The sequence below is a fragment of the Bombus terrestris genome, chromosome 17 (assembly GCF_910591885.1).
Source record: "Bombus terrestris chromosome 17, iyBomTerr1.2, whole genome shotgun sequence".
Taxonomy (NCBI): Eukaryota; Metazoa; Arthropoda; class Insecta; order Hymenoptera; family Apidae; genus Bombus; species Bombus terrestris.
In genome coordinates this window covers 6,918,515-6,936,489 of record NC_063285.1, presented here as the reverse complement: position 1 = coordinate 6,936,489, position 17,975 = coordinate 6,918,515, and the positions used below count along the sequence as shown (strand labels likewise).

Below are 17,975 nucleotides of genomic sequence, written 5' to 3'. Positions count from 1 at the left end.
CCTTGCGGACAGCGAATTATTTGGGGGGGGGGGGGACGCGTGAGTTTCCTGGAATCCTTCCATAGTGAGTAGTTGGAGTCGGCAGAGGGGGACAAATTGACGAGGTACTTTTGGAAACAGTCGTTTTTTAATTTTTTAATGATTTTGGTTAACTTCCTGGTTGCGTTGTTTAGCTTCCGTTTGACGTCCGGTGTTTTGTGGCTTTGCCATACTCTTCTTAGTCTTCGTTTTTCTATAATTTTGTTTAATATGTAATGGGGATATTCGTGTTTACTAATAGAAGTCTTAATAGGTGTTGAGGAGCGGATGACGTTTATTATGCTCGTGTGTAGGTATTCTGTGGCAGTTTCGATATCTGCCTTTGTTTTTAGTGAGATCGAGGCAGAGGTTGAGCGGTTAAAGATTTCTCTAAACAGCTGCCAGTTGGTGAGTTGGTTGTGAATAAGGCCATTAGGTGGGTTTTCGATTATTGCTGAACCGACTGCTGCTATTACGGGGGAGTGGTCGGAAGAGAGTTCAGTCGAGGAGTTGATTTTGAAGTATCTGGGCAAGATATTTTTGGTTATGAAGAAGTCGAGTAAATCGGGGATTTTGTTAGTGTCAGTTGGTCAGTATGTGGGTGAGGTAATTGAGATTGTTGGTGGTTATGCTTTTCAGGAGGTTTTTGCCTCTTGCTGTGACAAGTCTGCTGCCCCATTGGGTATGTTTAGCGTTATAGTCTCCTCCAGCTATGAATCTATTGCCTAGGGCGTCATAGAGGCTGTCGAAGTTCTCTTTAGCAATCGAGTGTCTGGGAGGGCAGTATACTGCTGAAGTGGTGATTGTACCATTGTACCATACTTGATTGGCGGTCTTCTATTGCTACGCTTGTGACTTGAAGGTAGTCTTTCTGGAATGAAGGAAGCTCGTAGTGCTTAATGCTGGATTTGATGATCATTCCGGTGCCGCCGTGTGCCTTTCCACTGGGGTGTTGGGTGTGGTAGAAGTTGTAGCCGTGTATTTTGAGGTAGTTTTTGTCGGTGAAGTGGGTTTCGGATATGAGCAATACATCGATTTGCTGTTGTTTTAAGAATAGCTCTAGTTCAAATTTGTGCTGAGCTAGACCGTTGGCGTTCCACAGAGCTATTCGCATTGGTTTTATTTTGCTTCTGTGCGTATGAATTTGTCCATGAAGAGTGTGAGAAGTGACAGCAAGTTGTTAATTTGCTCAGATTGCTTCTCGATAAGTTTTTCGAGTCTGGTGAAGTTGTCTGTGTTTTGTGGGGTGGGAACACTATTTTCTGAGTGTTCACTGTGGGTTTTCGAGTTGTTTACGTTTCCTTGTGTTGCCTGCGCATAGGATATTGATGGTGTGGTGAGTTTTTGGGGTCTTGGTTCCTGTATGGTAATCTCCTTGGTTCTTTGTTTTGGATACTTGATATTATGTAGCTTAGTTATAGGCTGAGCATCCTTTGTAGTTCGCAGGATGCTCTCCTTGACAGTGGATGCACTTCGCGGGGGTTTCAGGGGATTTAGTGCATTGGTCAGTGGGGTGACTACCTGCACATTTTACGCACCGGAAGTTATGATTGCAGTATTTCTGCGTGTGGCCGCACCTTTGGCACCTTTTGCATTGTACTATTTCTTTCTTTACAAGAGGTTGCTCGAACTTAAATATGGAGTTCATCAGCCGGTTGACGTTGTAGATTTCTTTGTTATTTCCTTTTTGTTTTAAATCTACGAAGAATAGCGATAGGGGATTTTTTGTGACTCTATGTCTAATGTTGCTGATGTTGGTTACCTCGTGGCCAAGTGTTTGAAGTTCGAACTTTAGTTCATCTAGATCAACTGAGTGGTGGATATTGCGTAGCACCACACGAAAAGGTCTTTCTTGCTTGAGCTGATATGTGTGGAATTTTCCATTCAAAGTTTTTAGCAACTTAGTTAACTTTCTATAGGCGTCTGGGTGGGTCGCCAGAATTTTCTCGCGGTTGTTGTTAATTTTTAACTTGTAGTCCTTTTTGCTGATATCTTTTTCAATGGACTTTATCATTGTTTGGTTGTCGATAACGTCGTCAATGAATATTGGCGGGGGAGGGGGAATTCTTTGGATATGGAGATTATGTACCGTTTCGGTTGTATTCATGGAGTCCCCGTAGTTTCTAGTATTGAGAATCTATTGAAGGTGGTCACTTGATTCGCTGGTGGTTTAGCTTGACTCTTATTCACATTTGTCTTGATTGGTTCCAGCTTGCGTTTTTTCGAGTGATGGTCATTTACCAGGAGAGATGTTGGGGTGTTGCCCCTTTACCACGGGGGAGGAAGAACGGCGGTGTTATAATTTAGCTCCGGAGAGCCTATTTGGAATGTTAGGGCCATCATCGAGCTAGTTAATTCAGTATGAAAGAACTAGTCGAGAGGCTGTTAACCCTTAGCTAGGTTTTTTGAATTCGCTTTCGACAGATGGGCGTCACGTGGAGTTTTGTGAACTTCATGGGGCACTGGACACACGTCTGCACGTTTCGGCACTCACCAGCAACCTGGATGGTCACGTGTTGTTTTGTGATCTTCACGGGGCACTGGACACACGTCTGCACGCTTCGACACTCTCCAGCGAACTGACGACATTGAAGATTTTTTTTTTTTTTTTTTAATTAGAATATTTACAATCAATTCTCGTTGAGAATTTTCAGTAACTTAATTTGGCGTGATACAATGACATGGATTATAATAGCTTTATATTGTTGATTCTAGTAGGACTAAGGATTTAATCTAGTGGGTATTTTCTTTTTAGTCTGCGGATCTGGTCCGTCGTGTCCAGTAGTTGGGTGACTAGTGGGTTGTGGTGGTTGTTGACTCTTGTGTTATATCTGCTTCTGGACTTGTGTATTTCGTCTTTGACTGTAGGTATCTTGAGGTCTCGGTGTATTGTTTCGTTGGTAACATACCAGGGTGCATTTAATAGGGATCTTAGCGTTTTCGATTGGAAGCGTTGGAGTATTTCAATGTTGGAGTTACTTGCTGTTCCCCATAGCTGGATTCCGTAGGTCCAGACAGGTTTCATTACGGCCTTGTAGAGGGTTATTTTGTTCTGTATGTTTAGTTTGGAGCGTCGGCCCGTGAGCCAATAGAATTTTCTTAGTTTTTCCTTTAGTTGCTTTGTTTTTTCCGAGATATGTTTTTTCCAGGTTAGCCTCCTGTCCAGGGTCATGCCCAGGTATCGTACGGAGTCCTTGCTTGGGATTATTGTGTTGTTAATGGTGACCTGGGGGCAGGTTTGTTTTCGGAGCGTGAAGGTTACATGGGAGGATTTTTTTTCGTTTATTTTAAAGCCCCATTTTTGGAACCACTTTTCCATGGAGTCGAGACTTCGCTGGAGAGTGGATGAGGCAATTGCCGGGTCTGCGTGGGTAGCTAATAGTGCTGTGTCGTCGGCAAATGTTGCTATTGTTACCTCGTTTGATATGGGTAAGTCGGCAGTGTAGATGGAGAATAGTAGGGGTCCGAGGACACTACCTTGCGGTATGCCGGATTCTATTGGGAATGTTGCGGAAGTGGCGCCTAGACATTTGACTATGAATTGTCTGTTGGTTAGGTAGGATTTTAAGATGGAGTAGTATGGGTGGGGTAGGATTTTTTTAAGCTTGTAGAGTAGCCCTTCATGCCATACTTTATCGAATGCCTGTTGGATGTCTAGGAATACGGCTGAGCAGTATTTTTCCTTTTCAAGGGTTTGGCTGATCATGTGGGTTATGCGGTGGATTTGCTCTACTGTTGAGTGTTGTTTTCGGAAGCCGAATTGGTGATCTGGAAGAGTTTTCAATTCTTCTAGGAGTGGAAGGAGACGGTTCGTGAGCATCCTCTCGAATAGTTTAGACAGGGTAGGTAAGAGACTGATTGGGCGATAGGAGCTGGCTTCATATATTGGTTTACCGGGTTTGGGGATGAGGGTGATTAGTGAGATTTTCCACGCCTTAGGAAAGTGTTCAAGGCGGAGGATGGCGTTAAAGATTGATGCGATGAGTGCAATCCCTTTTATGGGGAGTTCCTTGATTGCTTTATTTCCTATTAGGTCGTGACCTGCTGCTTTCTTGGGGTTTAGGCGACTGATTGCTTCTATGATCTCTGCAGAAGTGAAGGGTTGGATAGGAGGGGACATTTGGAAGGGAGTGTGCAGGTATTCGGTGACGTCCGCTGCGGCTATGGAGGAATGGGGTTGGAATACTTCAATCAAGTGTTTGGCAAATAGGTTGGCTTTTTCTATAGGGCTACGCGCCCATCCACCCTGCGGGCGGCGGATTGGAGGTATTATTTGTGGGGGGCGCGTGAGTTTCCTGGAGGCTTTCCATAGTGAGTAGTTTGAGTCGGCTGTGGGGGACAGGCTGGCGAGATATTTGTGAAAACGGTCATTATTGTAGTTCTTTGGATAGTTTTCTAGTTGCGTTGTTTAGTTTGCGTTTGTCCTCCGGTGTTCTATGGGTCTGCCATATCCTTCTTAGTCTACGTTTTTCTGCTATTTTTTTTAGTATGTACTGGGGGTATTCGTGATTGCTGATGGACGTTTTTGCCGGTGTGGAGACGCGGATAGCGTTTATTATGCTCTCATTTAGGTATTCCGTGGCTGCTTCGATTTCGTCATTGGTTTTTAGTGAGGTTGAGGCTGAAGTTGTGTGGGTAAAGACTTCTCTAAAGAGCTGCCAGTTGGTGTGTTGGTTATGAATGGAGCCATTAGGTTTATTCTCGATGATAGTTGAACTGACTGTTACTATCACGGGGGAATGATCAGAGGAGAGATCAGCCGAGGAATTGATTTGGACGTGTCTTGGCGAGATATTTTTAGTTATGAAGAAATCAAGGAGATCGGGTATTTTGTTTGTGTCGGTGGGCCAGTGTGTGGGTTCGTATGTGGTAAGGTAGTTGAGGTTGTTGGATATTATGCTGTTGAGGAGGTTTTTGCCTCTTACTGTAACCAGTCTGCTACCCTATTGGGTGTGTTTAGCGTTGTAGTCTCCTCCGGCTATGCATCTGTTGCCCAGGGTGTCCAGGAAGTGGTCGAAGTCTTCTTTGGCGATGGAGTGTCTGGGAGGGCAGTATACAGCTGAGGTGGTGATTGTACCATGATAGTCTTCTATTGCTACGTTTGTTGCTTGGAGGTAGTCTTTCTGGAATGGTGGAAGTTCGTAGTGTTTGATATTTGCTTTGATTATGATTCCGGTGCCGCCGTGGGCCTTTCCGCTGGGGTGTTGGGTATGGTAGAACTTGTATCCGTTTATGTTCAGGTAGTTTTTGTCGGTGAAGTGGGTTTCAGATATGAGCATTATGTCGATTAGCTGGTGTTTTAGGAAGAGTTCTAGCTCAAGTTTGCGTTGCGCTAGACCATTGGCATTCCAGAGAGCTATGCGTCTTGGTTTTATTTTGTGTCTGGGCGTATTAATTTGTCCATGATGAATGTTAATAGCGATAGCAAATTGTTTATTTGCTCTGATTGTTTCTCTATTAGCTTTTCTAGTCTAGAGACGTTGTCTGTGTTAGGTGAGGTGGGGGCACTATTTTGGGGAGGATCCCTGTGGCTATTTGGTGTATTTTGAGTGCCTTGTACCGCTTGGGCATAAGAGTTTGAGGGAGTGGTGAGTTTGATAGGACTGGGTGTTTGATTGATTGGGGGGATTGGGATAACTGTGGATTTCGGCGAGCTGGGTGTTTGGTGATTTTCCTCTTTTGTTCTAAGTTTGGGGTATTTGCTTGAGTACAGACTTTTGTAGGCTGAGCAGCCTTTGTAGTTGGCAGGATGGTCACCTTGACAGTGGATGCACTTCGCTGGGGTTTCCGGTGATTTCCTGCACTGGTCGGTGGGGTGTGTACCTGCACATTTGACGCAGCGGAAGGTGTGGTTGCAGTATTTCTGCGTGTGCCCATATCTTTGGCACCTTTTGCATTGGACTATCTCCTTTTTGGTTTGCGGTGGTTCGAATTTAACGATGGCGTTCATTAGGCGACTGATATTGTAGATTTCCTTGTTGTTTGGTTTCTGTTTTAAGTCGATGAAAAATAGGGATAGCGGGTCTTTTGTGACTCTATGCCTTATGTTGCTGACATTTGTGACTTCGTGGCCGAGTTTCGATAGTTCTATTTTTAGTTCGTCGATGTCTGCGGAGTGGTGGATGTTTCGTAGCACCACCCGAAAAGGTCTTTCTTCCTTGAGTTGGTAGGTGTGGAAGTTGGCATTCAGGGCCCTGAGTGCCTTGGTGAGCTTCCTGTAAGCTTCTGGGTTCGTCGGCAGGATTTTTACTTGATTGTTGGTTATTTTCAGGTTATAGTCCTCCTTGGAGATATCTCTCTCTAAGGACTTGGTCATTGTCTGGATGTCTATGACATCATTAATAAATATTGGTGGGGGAGGGGGGCGTCTCTGTGTGTGGTGGTTAGGTGGCGAGCCTGCGGTTTCCATGGCGTCGTTGGTGGATTCCAAGATTGCGACCCTGTTGTGGGTGTTGATTTGCATTGATGGCTGTTCGTTCGAGATTATGTCTGCTGGTTCGGTTTTGCGTTTTTTCGCCTTATTGGCGTCGTTGGCACGGGGGGATCTGCTGAGCTTCTGCCACGGGGGGAGTAGCGCGGGGTAGTGGTGGGTTTGCACAGGCGAGCCTGGTCGTGATTGTTGGGCCATCATCGAGCTAGCTATTTCAATATGAATAACTAGTCGTGAGGCTATGCGGCAGGGATCGGGTTGGGGATAGTTGCGTAGGCTTTTCTTCTCTCTGGCGGATAGGAAACACTTGGGAAGATAGGAGCACGTTGTGTTCACTTTCGACGGTTGGGTAACACGTGTTGCTTTCGAACTTCACTGGGCACTAGAGACACGTCTGCACGCTTCGGCACTCGACAGCGAACTCTGATTGAAGATTAACGGAGAAAGATCGGTAGTCCAGGACGTTGAAAATCGATTTTCGATTTTCAGGTAGACATTGCACAGAACTTGTTATTTATTGTTTACTGTTATCGATTGATATTAATTGTTGTCTACTCCTGTATTTCATTTAAGTATTTTTACAATAAACTCGGTTTTGAAACTTTAGAATCGATCATCTGAATTACCCCGAGATAAACGATTTTACATACATATACATGCAGTGTTAGTGATGCATAGTCATATGTGTATATATATGTATAGTTAGCATTTCTAACCTTAGTGCACAAGATTTTGAGTTCAAAAGCCTTAAAGAAGCTGTTTCTATTAAGAAATTATTAAATTTTAACTTTAGATATTCCAAATAATATACTTCTTACTCTATGAGGTATTCAAAAGAGAATCCATGATATGTGAACGTTTCTGTTTAGCAACAATACTAAGAATATAAAAAAGCAGCCTGATAGAGAAAAAATAAAATGTTTGGCTTAACTAATGTAACTAATGTAAATTGCATTTTTTATAGCGGAACTTTTCGGAACCGTGAATTGAAGCCTTTTGAAGTATAAAACTTTTCAGTAGACATTTATCATTTCATGCTGTTGAAGGCTTTCATTCGTAATAATGTTATGAATTTTTATAATTTTCGTCTTGTGCAAATCACTAACGGAAATGGATAAGTGTAAGTTGGAAGTAAACACAAATTGTGTATTACAGTGTGAAGTTTGTAGTTTATTAATTAATTTTATTATTCTATCTTCTCTCTCTCTCTCTCTATCTATATATATATATATATATATATATATATATGCGCTGTAACGCCCATAACCTAATCTGCCTTATATTTAACAATTATTATATAAATTTTGATATTATAAATTAAAATGATATAGGCAGTGCAGTTATGAGTTTTAAGTGGTGCAGCAAAATTGATTGCTTATGTATTTTGTGTGACAGCAAGTGTTCATTTGAATTGATGCGTTTTTGTTTTTGTAAAACAAATGTGTACATGCATTCCTCTATTATTAAATGTTTAAACTACTAAGTGTATACTTTGACTACTATATCCACTCATTTAGTGAACGAATGCTTTTTCTGTGGCAGTTACATATCTCACAAATTAATAAAGATCTCCCTTTAAAACCAGTTATCATTAGTCTCAATTTTTCGTTCCCTATCATTCTATCAGAAAATCAGCATTATACCTGAAGTGGTAGCACGTGTAGGGTGCCAAATAAATACTCCGCGGATCGATTTAACAATGAGTTTATTAATATTACGAGGAAAACTTGACAGTCTTACTAGCGCGTGGTACCTGGCGTGTTACTGTACTCGGACTGTTCATCTCGTGCCTCCCGCAGTGTGTGCATGAAGTTTTTAACTTCACTGTGCACCCGCTTTCGTGATTCTATGGGGTCTGGCTAACCCTCGTTCCCGTAGCCAGGGGGGGGGGGGTGGATGCGTCGTGGTAAGTCCTGGGACCGGGCCATCGGCGTTGACCGATGCCCGTTCCTTTGGACTCTCACTTACATGAAAAAGAACACTCATCTGGAACTCTCGAGTTCCGTTAGCAGGATCTCCGCACCGATAGCCCCACCAATGACTAAAGTTGGGACCACGGGGGTCGAATGAAGCCCGGAGGGAGTGGCGAACCCCCCGCTAAGCCAATTTGGGTTGGACTCGTGGTGGCAGTGGTTAGTGGCCAAGTGCTGACAAGATGGTCGATTTAAGGGGTGTTGGCTTCCCCGATGGCCATCGGCGGATGAGCAGCGTCCCAACTGCCCCGGAACCGTCTTGGAGAGACGGTGGGGCTAGGAAAGAAGCCCCGTTTGACCTGAGACGAGTGAAAGCCTATGCAGACCTCAATAATACAGGTACCAAGGTCTGGGTAATGAGTGTGCTGGTTAGGTGTGATACCAACCCATGGCCCAAGGGCTTCCCTGGTCCGGTATGGCCACGATGGCCGGGTACGGACTCGTTAACTACAACTGCTACGGTAGCAGGTACCAGATGTTCCTCTCGTGCTTACCATCGACTCGTCTTGCCTGATCGCTTGCAACTCTTTGTCTATAGCACTCCTCCACGTTTTCCCATATATATGGTGCCGAGGTACCCTTAAGAGGAAGTTTTCTTTCGGAATAGGAAAACAGCTTTTTCTTGTCGAAGGCCCTTGCGCTTTTTCTGGAAACCCTAGGGTTTCTTCCTTCACGACATCCTGGCCAGCGTGTTTTCTTTCACGACATCCTGGCATCGGACGTCGTTTCGCAGGCCATGTGGTCACATAAGCGCTTAAAGGAGTGTTCTGAATTAGAATGTTCTAAAATGGCGTCTTTTTGTGATTTTTTTTACCAAGGAAAGAAAGAAATGAAGTTATTGAATTTAGTTGGTTTTATATATGTTTAGCGAATACAAAAAAAATTTTTTTAAAGTGAAAAAAAATTATAACAGATTTCTAAGGCTATTTCACTCGCCACCAGATACTTGCGTTAAACGTGAATATGAAACTCGCGATATTCATGTTTGGGCCAAAATCTTCATCGCGAGTCTGACTGTCTAAAGTACGGGAAGGGGTTAAGTCAGTGTTATAATCATTCGGCCAGACCTTAACCGAAATAGGGATTCGACAGATTCGCGGCGTCGATTACCGTATACTAACGAAAATTTACGACTCTTGTTGGCACGTTCTACCGCACACACGTCACTCCGCGAAGCGGCCGGACAAGTACTATCTTTAGTGCGCGTGACGTAAGTCCAGCTTAATATAATTTTAATCGTATACGCTTGGCATTTTAATTAATACAGGTTATTTTTAAATGGACTCTGCACCCGGACACTGAACCGCGCGCATGTGTTTATAGCCGATATCCGCCAAGTGTGTAGTGGAACAATTAGCTGCCTTGTGTTTCTCTTCATCGGTTGTTATGTGTTTTCTTTATGTCTATTTTCCTGTAATATCTATTTGTTTATTTCTCATTCCTGTGAATTCTGTGGAAGGCATTAATCTAAAAGAAAGGGCGGAGGCAATACTCTCGATGTCTACAAGTGATGATTGCGACGAAAATATAACAAGAAAATGTCATTCACTTGCGATTGTAACGCCTATCGTAATAGCAGAAGAAGGATTATCATCTACTAAAAATAAGTCTGCTATCGCGAATGAGATTCGTTGCGTGATTAAAAATGTAACAAGTTGTGGTGCAGATATAATCAACGAGAAATTTGTAAAGAGAGCGATAAAAAAAATTAATGTCCGAAAATTCAGTAACTTCGTTTAAATTATTGTAGTAATTAATGAGCCGATGATATTTTTGATATATATTGTATTGATAATGATAATTGACAATTAATGGAAGACGCAATTAAATATACAATGGCAAGGAGTCTATGATCGAATGCTACTTGTTGCTATTCCTACTCTGTGTTCCATATCAAAGATCGAACAACAATGCGACTACACGATAGTAGATATCGACACTGTCACAGTTCTGTAATGATATTCGGTATGAAACATCTCTAAATACTCGTACTTTTAATAACACCACCATCTTTCTCAAGCTGGATAATGTCATTAATGATTCGATTAACATTTTTATCTCAAAAACCAAAGAAGAAAATGCTTTGAATCATCTTAAAATGTGAAAGATTGGCAGTAGTTGACTTTTTATCGTTGATTGTTTCTACGCTTGCATTTATAGCAGCACATGAGTCATAGGACGATTCGAATTGAGAGTGACTCATGTTGTTGTTTTGTCTCGGAGTATTAACACCGTTATGCGGTGTTCTGCTCTCCCGACCAGTATAAATAAATAAACGCGATCGTTAAAACAATCAGTTAGTCAGTTATCAGTCTGTTATTATCGCCCATTCTTATAATCAATCAATCAGTTAGCTAGTATCGAGCAATTTTATAGCGATTAATATCGAGCGAACGTTCACATTACCTTGTATACTCGTATCGAGCAACATTGAGCGAACGACGACCAACTCTGTACTACGAATAATTTTAAATACATTTGACTATACAAAGCATTAACTCGTCTCGTCACTATATATACCAACATGTTTAATTGTATTCCACAGACTGAAATTAACGTCGCCGACGATCAATGGTACAAGCACTTTCATTGATGATTTGATATTAGTAGTGGCCGTCGATGCTGTCATTTGAGAATGTTTATTAGAACAAATAAGGATTACGATTTTTATACATTTATATTTTTACTAATCTGATTACTACAAACCATACCATTATATATGCATATTTTTATATATCGCATTTTTAATCTAATTACGTGCGAAGCCCAATGTTGTGGAACCCGAAGAAAGAGGTGGTCCATGTGGTGCGGGTCTGCATTCTGTCCGCAATAATACACACGTTTCATTGGAAAATTAGCCACCTAGTCGACTATGACGTGAATCGTGAGCAATCGTGTATGGACCAGATAAAGTTTACGCCTTTGCTTTATCTTTAACATTATTTGTTATGGAGTCGTGAACGTAAAAATCGCAAATATAATGCACTTGTTGTCGATGCAGGCACATAATTCCATCCTTGATTAAATCCTTAAAATTATCGCATGCAATCTTTCGCGAACCCTAATCCTGATATTTGTTGATCGAGGATGTAATTGCATTGATTACATGGTACAAGCATTGATTACATGGATTACATGGTAGTTGCAACTTTCGCCGAGTGTCATAGCTATTTGGAGTGTTTGAATTCGACTAATTTTTAAAAATTATAAGTTTTGTTTGGTATTCACCGATGATCGATTTAAAATATTTTATATGAGCACTTTAGCGAATATGCATGAGTAAAGGAGATAATTAATCCTATTTTTTAGGAACACGTGGCCCATTTAATCTTTGATATGAATTAAAAAGCCGTAATATTAAGTTCTGAATAGCCAAGTTTTTCATTTAGTCGCTGAAAATATATCGTGAATAAACCCAATTTAAGGAGTGGAAGGGGTAATTTGCGAAACATGGTTCTTTTGAGACTTCTTTCCTCGTTGAAGAAAATCGGTCGAAATATCCCTGTGCTTGGCTTAGCCTCCTTCCACGAACGAAACTATGTCAGCTTGAGCAATATAGTGCAGAAGGATACCAAATGAACGATGCATGGTTAGTAGCTTACAAGTCGTAGAGAAGAACATTATGGGATTTGCAGATGCAAATCATCCTGCGAGACGTTTTCTAAGAAAAATCAAAGATTGAACATCAAATCTGCATACTCATTAAAATCCGTAACGTCCTATCGTAAACTGCTCCAAGGTGTTTTCGAATAGAGAGGATTAGTACTTTCTCTGAACCTTCGCCTTCATAAATAATTAATAAACAAATATACATGTAAACAATTTTTTTACAAGTTTACTCATCGTAGGAAAATCACACACGCACTGCGGTGGCCGAGTTCACAGAAAAACCACGTACTCATTACAAATTTAAGGGCTGTTAATAAACGTGGCAATACACTGTCTTCTATGAATCACACACAATTTCCGTACAAATCATTGATCACTTATATTGCGATATTCACATACATGCACATGAAATAAAACCGTATATTCTATTTATATTTAACTTAAATAAAAACCTACCTACTACTTATTATGTGAAATAATATTTTATCCAGTTCTGAATGTCACGTCTAGTCTCTGTTTCGTCGATATTATATCATATATTTTAACACCGACTGGTCAAAGACCAACGAGGTTTGTGAGTAAACAACTTGAGAGTCAAAGTTATCCTTTAGAACTAGTGAAGGATTCTTAGAAAAATTTCACTTTGGAATTATATTATTTTAAAATTTATTTATTTTCTATTATCATTGTCTATTTCTCAGTAGATTTTTCAATGGTAAATTACTATTATCAACGAATAACTATCTCCTAACTTTTGTTTGGTGAATGATGACAGAGGATTTTGTCATTATAATGTTGTCCGTATAATGGAAAAATGTTCATATTTAGTAAGCAGATGAATTGCTTACAGCTCTGAAATCATGTGCGTATAAATACCTGCATTATTATTAAAATTTTATAGAAAAAATAAACAATGTCATACACGGATTTATTTAGAAAGGAAACGAATGAAAAGACAAAATGAAAAGGATGATGAATCCTTTCTTCATAAAATTGAATTTATATAGTCTTTGGTTCAAAGATAAAAAAATAACGTTCGAGTAGTCAGTATACAAAATATAATATTATCCATAACAAACTTATTATGCCGGATATTTTGGTAATCTGATGTATCCAGTACAACCTGAAATAACCAAAAATATATGTATTTATATTAATTCCTATTTTCTTATACGAAGATACTTTTATACGCACCTTGATAATCGTTGTCGGGCTGTTGGCTGAAACTCTTGTTTTAGAATAAATTTCCTGATACCCATCAGGTAAATTGCAATATACTTCTCCCAATTCATATCCCGTAAATCTAGTTTGACCATATCGCTGTCGTGTAGCATTTTCACCTTCCTCGCCAAGTCGGAACAGTTATCCCTTTGGAAAGTCCATTCGTTTGTGGTGAAATGTGTTATCGATGCTAACAGCTTATTGCCATTTTTGAGAAGTTTCATCATTCTGAAATATCATTTTTAATTATTAATATAAATGTAATCAGAGATAATATTCTTGAAAGATTGATCTCGTTGATCTAGGATCGGTAGAATACTTACATTGGTTTACCGCGTCGGAGTTTTAAAAATATATCTATAACGAAGGCAGGAAAAACACGCGGAATTACACTCAGAACGTTGTAAATATATTTATTAGCTACGACTAAACAACCTGGGTACCATAGCGTATCGTTCAGTGGGGTATCTATATTACATTTTACCATAGCATCTATCAGCGGACCAAACCTAGTTAATTGAAACATTTACATTATTACAATTAATGGAATTACGCGTAAAGTAAAGTTTATCATTATCCGAGTATCTCAGGAAATATTATGAAATTTGAATAAATATTATTTATATTACTATTTTCCAAAATTGAGATATTGGGAGCAAAAGTGGACTTTTATATTCTACATTTGTTTGCGCTTTCATTGTCCACGTTACTTAAATAAACTGAAACTTTGGAATACTATAACAATCGAATTACATTAGTTCGTAATAAATTCGCAATAAATATTACTTAAAAGGGTATGCGTTACTCGTGCAGTTGTATACTTTAACTTCATGATCACGATGGAGCGTGACATGCCATGCAGTACATATTATCATGTCGACTACGAAATCGACAGGCACTACATCGAATCTTACATCTCTTCTACCTCGTATCGCTGTTGCACATCCTTTGCCGATTAGCAGAAAGGTATCTGGTAACAGTAAATTGGTTTAGAAATTATTTGTGATTTTGAATTAGCAGATATTAGTGCTAAATAGATGGGAATGAATTTTCGTAATTGTGAGCAATAACAAATTTGAATTACAATAATTATGATCTAGTGGAGAGCCTCTCATTTATCTTCTCACAAACAAATCAATTAACTCCACTTTTAGGAAATATGAGAAGTATTGAACAATTACTATTGAAAAAGATCTAAGAAAGTACCTGTAAATGCAGAAGTACCCTGTATCCAACCAGGACATGGTTCTTCCAAAGAGGCACCAATTACGCTTGGCCGTACTATCGCAACTGGCAGATCTTTGCACTTGCTTGCTACAATTTGCTCTGCTAAATTCTTACTGAATGTGTATGTGTTTGGATAAGTTTTTAAAACCTTTTTTTCTATTTCGTTGATCGACGTTTTGTCGAATTTGTCACACATATCTATTACTTCCGAAGGTTTCAAGCTCGTGCTGCAAAGTTAATAATATGTGAACATATTCTTCACGCTATAATTACAAATATAATATTCATAAACCACAGAACAACGTTTGCGTATAACTTATTCTTACGTATAAACTCTTTCCCCAATCTCGTGTAGATTCGCATTACTAAAAGCTGTGCTGACCTGGATGAAGCTAATCGGATGCTTTAGTTCGCTCCAAAGCTCCATGACACGAGCGGTACCTTTCGTATTCACATTAATAGCTACGCGTAACGGCTCGTTGAATATCACAGTGGCCGCGGCGTGAAACACTATGTTTACTTTCTCTGACAACAAATTTCTATCTTCTCGCGAAAGACCTAAATCCGGCAAACTCACATCACCTTTCATGGGATAAACTCTGCTCAAAGCCAAGGGGTGTTTTGCTTTGATGTCATCGAAGATCTAAGGATGAAAAATTACCAGTTCAATTCCAGAAAAGATATTTAATCAATTTGGCTTTTGACAGGCTTAAAGATCGAAAGAAACAAGAATAATATTTACGAACGGGATCATCTATCAGCTTCTTAAATCGTTGTTCTACGGTTTCGTTATTTTTTGAACGAATTAGTATAAAAATAGCAGCGACGCGTGGACACACGCGCATCAGTTTTTCCAAAAGACCTATTCCTACGAATCCGGTTGCTCCAGTTACAAGGATCCCACTACCGGCGTAGAATTCCTCGAGAGAATTTATCTTATTCAATCCTTCATCGGTCCCATTTTCATTCGTTTCCTTATTAATTGTATCCATGTTTCAGACTTGTTATCCGGACACTCTCAATCGCTCTCTAATATTTGCCATAGATTAGCGTTTCCAACAAATATTAAGTGGATAAATGTGTTAGATAACGTAGTAAACTGATTATAGTTGATACCTTTTTATATATTTCTTTTTAGAGAAGTCTACGGATAATATTCACAAAAGGAACATTATTCAACAATTATGTATTCGTTTTGCATGAATCAAATAATTGCGTTATGTGAACGATGCTTCTAGTATAATGTATAAACACTTTTCCTACACAGTGAAATCGTTCTCCAAAAAGGGGGTAAAATATCTGTGCTACGCATGAAATAGAATTTTTCATGTGGCTGTATATTAATTTGTGTTATTGTATATTACTCCATAAAGCTATATCTGAATTGATACTTAATTAATACTTAATCTTTATGTAGTTTTATTTGACGACATCATTTTTTATTTTATGTGTATGCTTATGAGTGTTGTAATATACTGTAATCAGTAATTTGTGTGGTAAATGTGTGTGGTTCATGCGAGACAGTGTTCGCCCACATTTAGTAGCACCATGAGAATACGTAATGCGTATGTGATTTTTTTGTCCCCACCCGTGAGCGTATTTGAAATCTGCATGAACACATTTTATATGCGCTCTGCATTCATTATTTATTCGTGAAGGCAAAAAGATGAAAATTTCCGACATGCCGTTATAGATTTCAATGAGTAAACAGGTTTAATCTATAATAGATGATTTTTCTTAAAAAATGTTGTGCAAGATGATTTACGTAATCGAACGTGACAGTCTTCATGTTTACGACTTGCACGAGGAAAGGTGTTGCACATCTATCGTTCGTGTAAAAAACAAATCGCAATTTTTTTGTTCCCCATTTTCACCTTATTTTACCTTCAAGATTCTATAACCGAACAGCCTATAAAAGAACCTAACCCCCTGCCCCAATTTATCCGAGCACCAATTATCCGATTATCCTAATACCGGAATAGTGTATTATCCAAACATAATATTTCCTTATAACGAATCCCTCTTCTGTTTGAAATATGTACTGTATACATATATTGTTAGCGTTCATGTATCCTTTCCTTTATTAGATTCTGATTATAAGACATTAGTATGAAACTAATGGCGATCCAGCTATCGAAACGAAACAAAGGAGAAATTCGAAAGTGGTGTACATGCAGTAGAATTTGCAAATATACATAGTGTTAGGAAAGGCCGAATGATATACGCTGTATGTACTGATATAATGAACTGGCTTCACTGCGAAACAGCTAATGAAATGATAATGAAGAGGTGCGTTTTGAAACGTACGTATTTGAGAAATAGTCTCAATGACTATGAGCACAAAAAGATTCCAATTAATTATGTCGAAAGTATTATGTGACTTAGCAGCCAAGAAGACATGAAATCCATGTATATTTAAAAGAATTGTCATTCAATTTTATTCAATGTTTCAATAAATGAAATTTCTTATTAAAGTGATTGTACCATTATCAGAACTGTTCTGCCTCCCTGTTGAGTCGGATACAGGAGGCTCTACTGTATTTCAGATTACCCGGTTGAAATTTTACTGTCATTGCAAACTGATGAGCAAGATCTAATAATGTAAATGAGCACAGCGGCCAATGAAATCAACCAGAACATAAAATTTGTATATATTAGGTATCTCATATTATATTCCTATCTTTATTATAATATCATTTATTCTGTAATTTAATTGTGTACATATGTATGTATCTATTGATATGTACGTATCTGTTATTGTATACATATATATCTATACTGCTTTGTCAAATGTAAAATATAAAATAAATGTTTGGGAATTCAAAAACTTCATTTAAACTATTATAGTAATTAATGCCCCATGATATTTTTGGTATATATGATATTCATAATAATGAATGACACTAATTAAACACACAATTGAATACAGAATAACAAGGAATCGTCTGTTACCTGATACTATTTCCACTGTGCGTTGTTTACCAAAGATCGAACAAAAATGCGACTTCACGATAGTAGATAACGATACGTCTGTCACAGTACTGTAACGATATTCGATGTGATACTCCTTTAGGCACTCATGCTTTTAATAACATCACCCTACTACTGAAACTGGATAATGTTATTCATGTATGATTCGAATTATATATTTATCTTCAAAACCAAACAAAAAATAGGCTTGAATGATCTTTGATCGTGAAAGATTGACAGAAATTGTTTTTTTATCACTGACTGCTTCTACTGCTTGCGTTTTAATGACACTTGCATTACGTATAACTTCTGAGTGAGTTGCGTATAACTTCTTACTACTTCATCTTCTTAAAGATGAAGAGAGAAATGTTTGCACTACAAATTCAATTTCTGATAATTACGGATGATCTATTCCGGTGGAGTTATAAAGCACTAACACAGAGTCAGTGCAAAAGGTATTCATATAGTACATAACCTTAACAAAATTATGGTATAACATCATTTGTTATGCAATATTTCGCAAATGA

General features: G+C 39.0%; 1 protein-coding gene across 4 annotated transcripts in view; it reads right to left on the bottom strand.

Annotated features, from left to right (window-relative positions):
• The window catches only part of LOC100648303 (putative fatty acyl-CoA reductase CG5065), a 74,630-nt gene extending 56,932 nt beyond the window's left edge, over positions 1-17,698 (bottom strand). The window contains exons 1-9 of one of the 4 annotated variants that reach the window (XM_048413915.1): positions 17,431-17,549; positions 15,595-15,622; positions 15,225-15,507; positions 14,805-15,121; positions 14,458-14,705; positions 14,038-14,221; positions 13,575-13,760; positions 13,225-13,479; positions 13,008-13,153 (exon numbers count right to left, since the gene is read on the bottom strand). In XM_048413915.1, the coding sequence (XP_048269872.1) occupies positions 13,075-13,153; positions 13,225-13,479; positions 13,575-13,760; positions 14,038-14,221; positions 14,458-14,705; positions 14,805-15,121; positions 15,225-15,470 (1,515 nt within the window). In that variant the 5' untranslated portion in view covers positions 15,471-15,507; positions 15,595-15,622; positions 17,431-17,549 and the 3' untranslated portion in view covers positions 13,008-13,074. Of the gene's footprint in view, positions 1-13,007; positions 13,154-13,224; positions 13,480-13,574; positions 13,761-14,037; positions 14,222-14,457; positions 14,706-14,804; positions 15,122-15,224; positions 15,508-15,594; positions 15,623-17,430 lie in introns of those variants that run through there. The other 3 variants (XM_048413914.1, XM_048413919.1, XM_048413916.1) reach the window with 3 other exon arrangements.
• Positions 17,699-17,975: the final 277 nt, after the last annotated feature.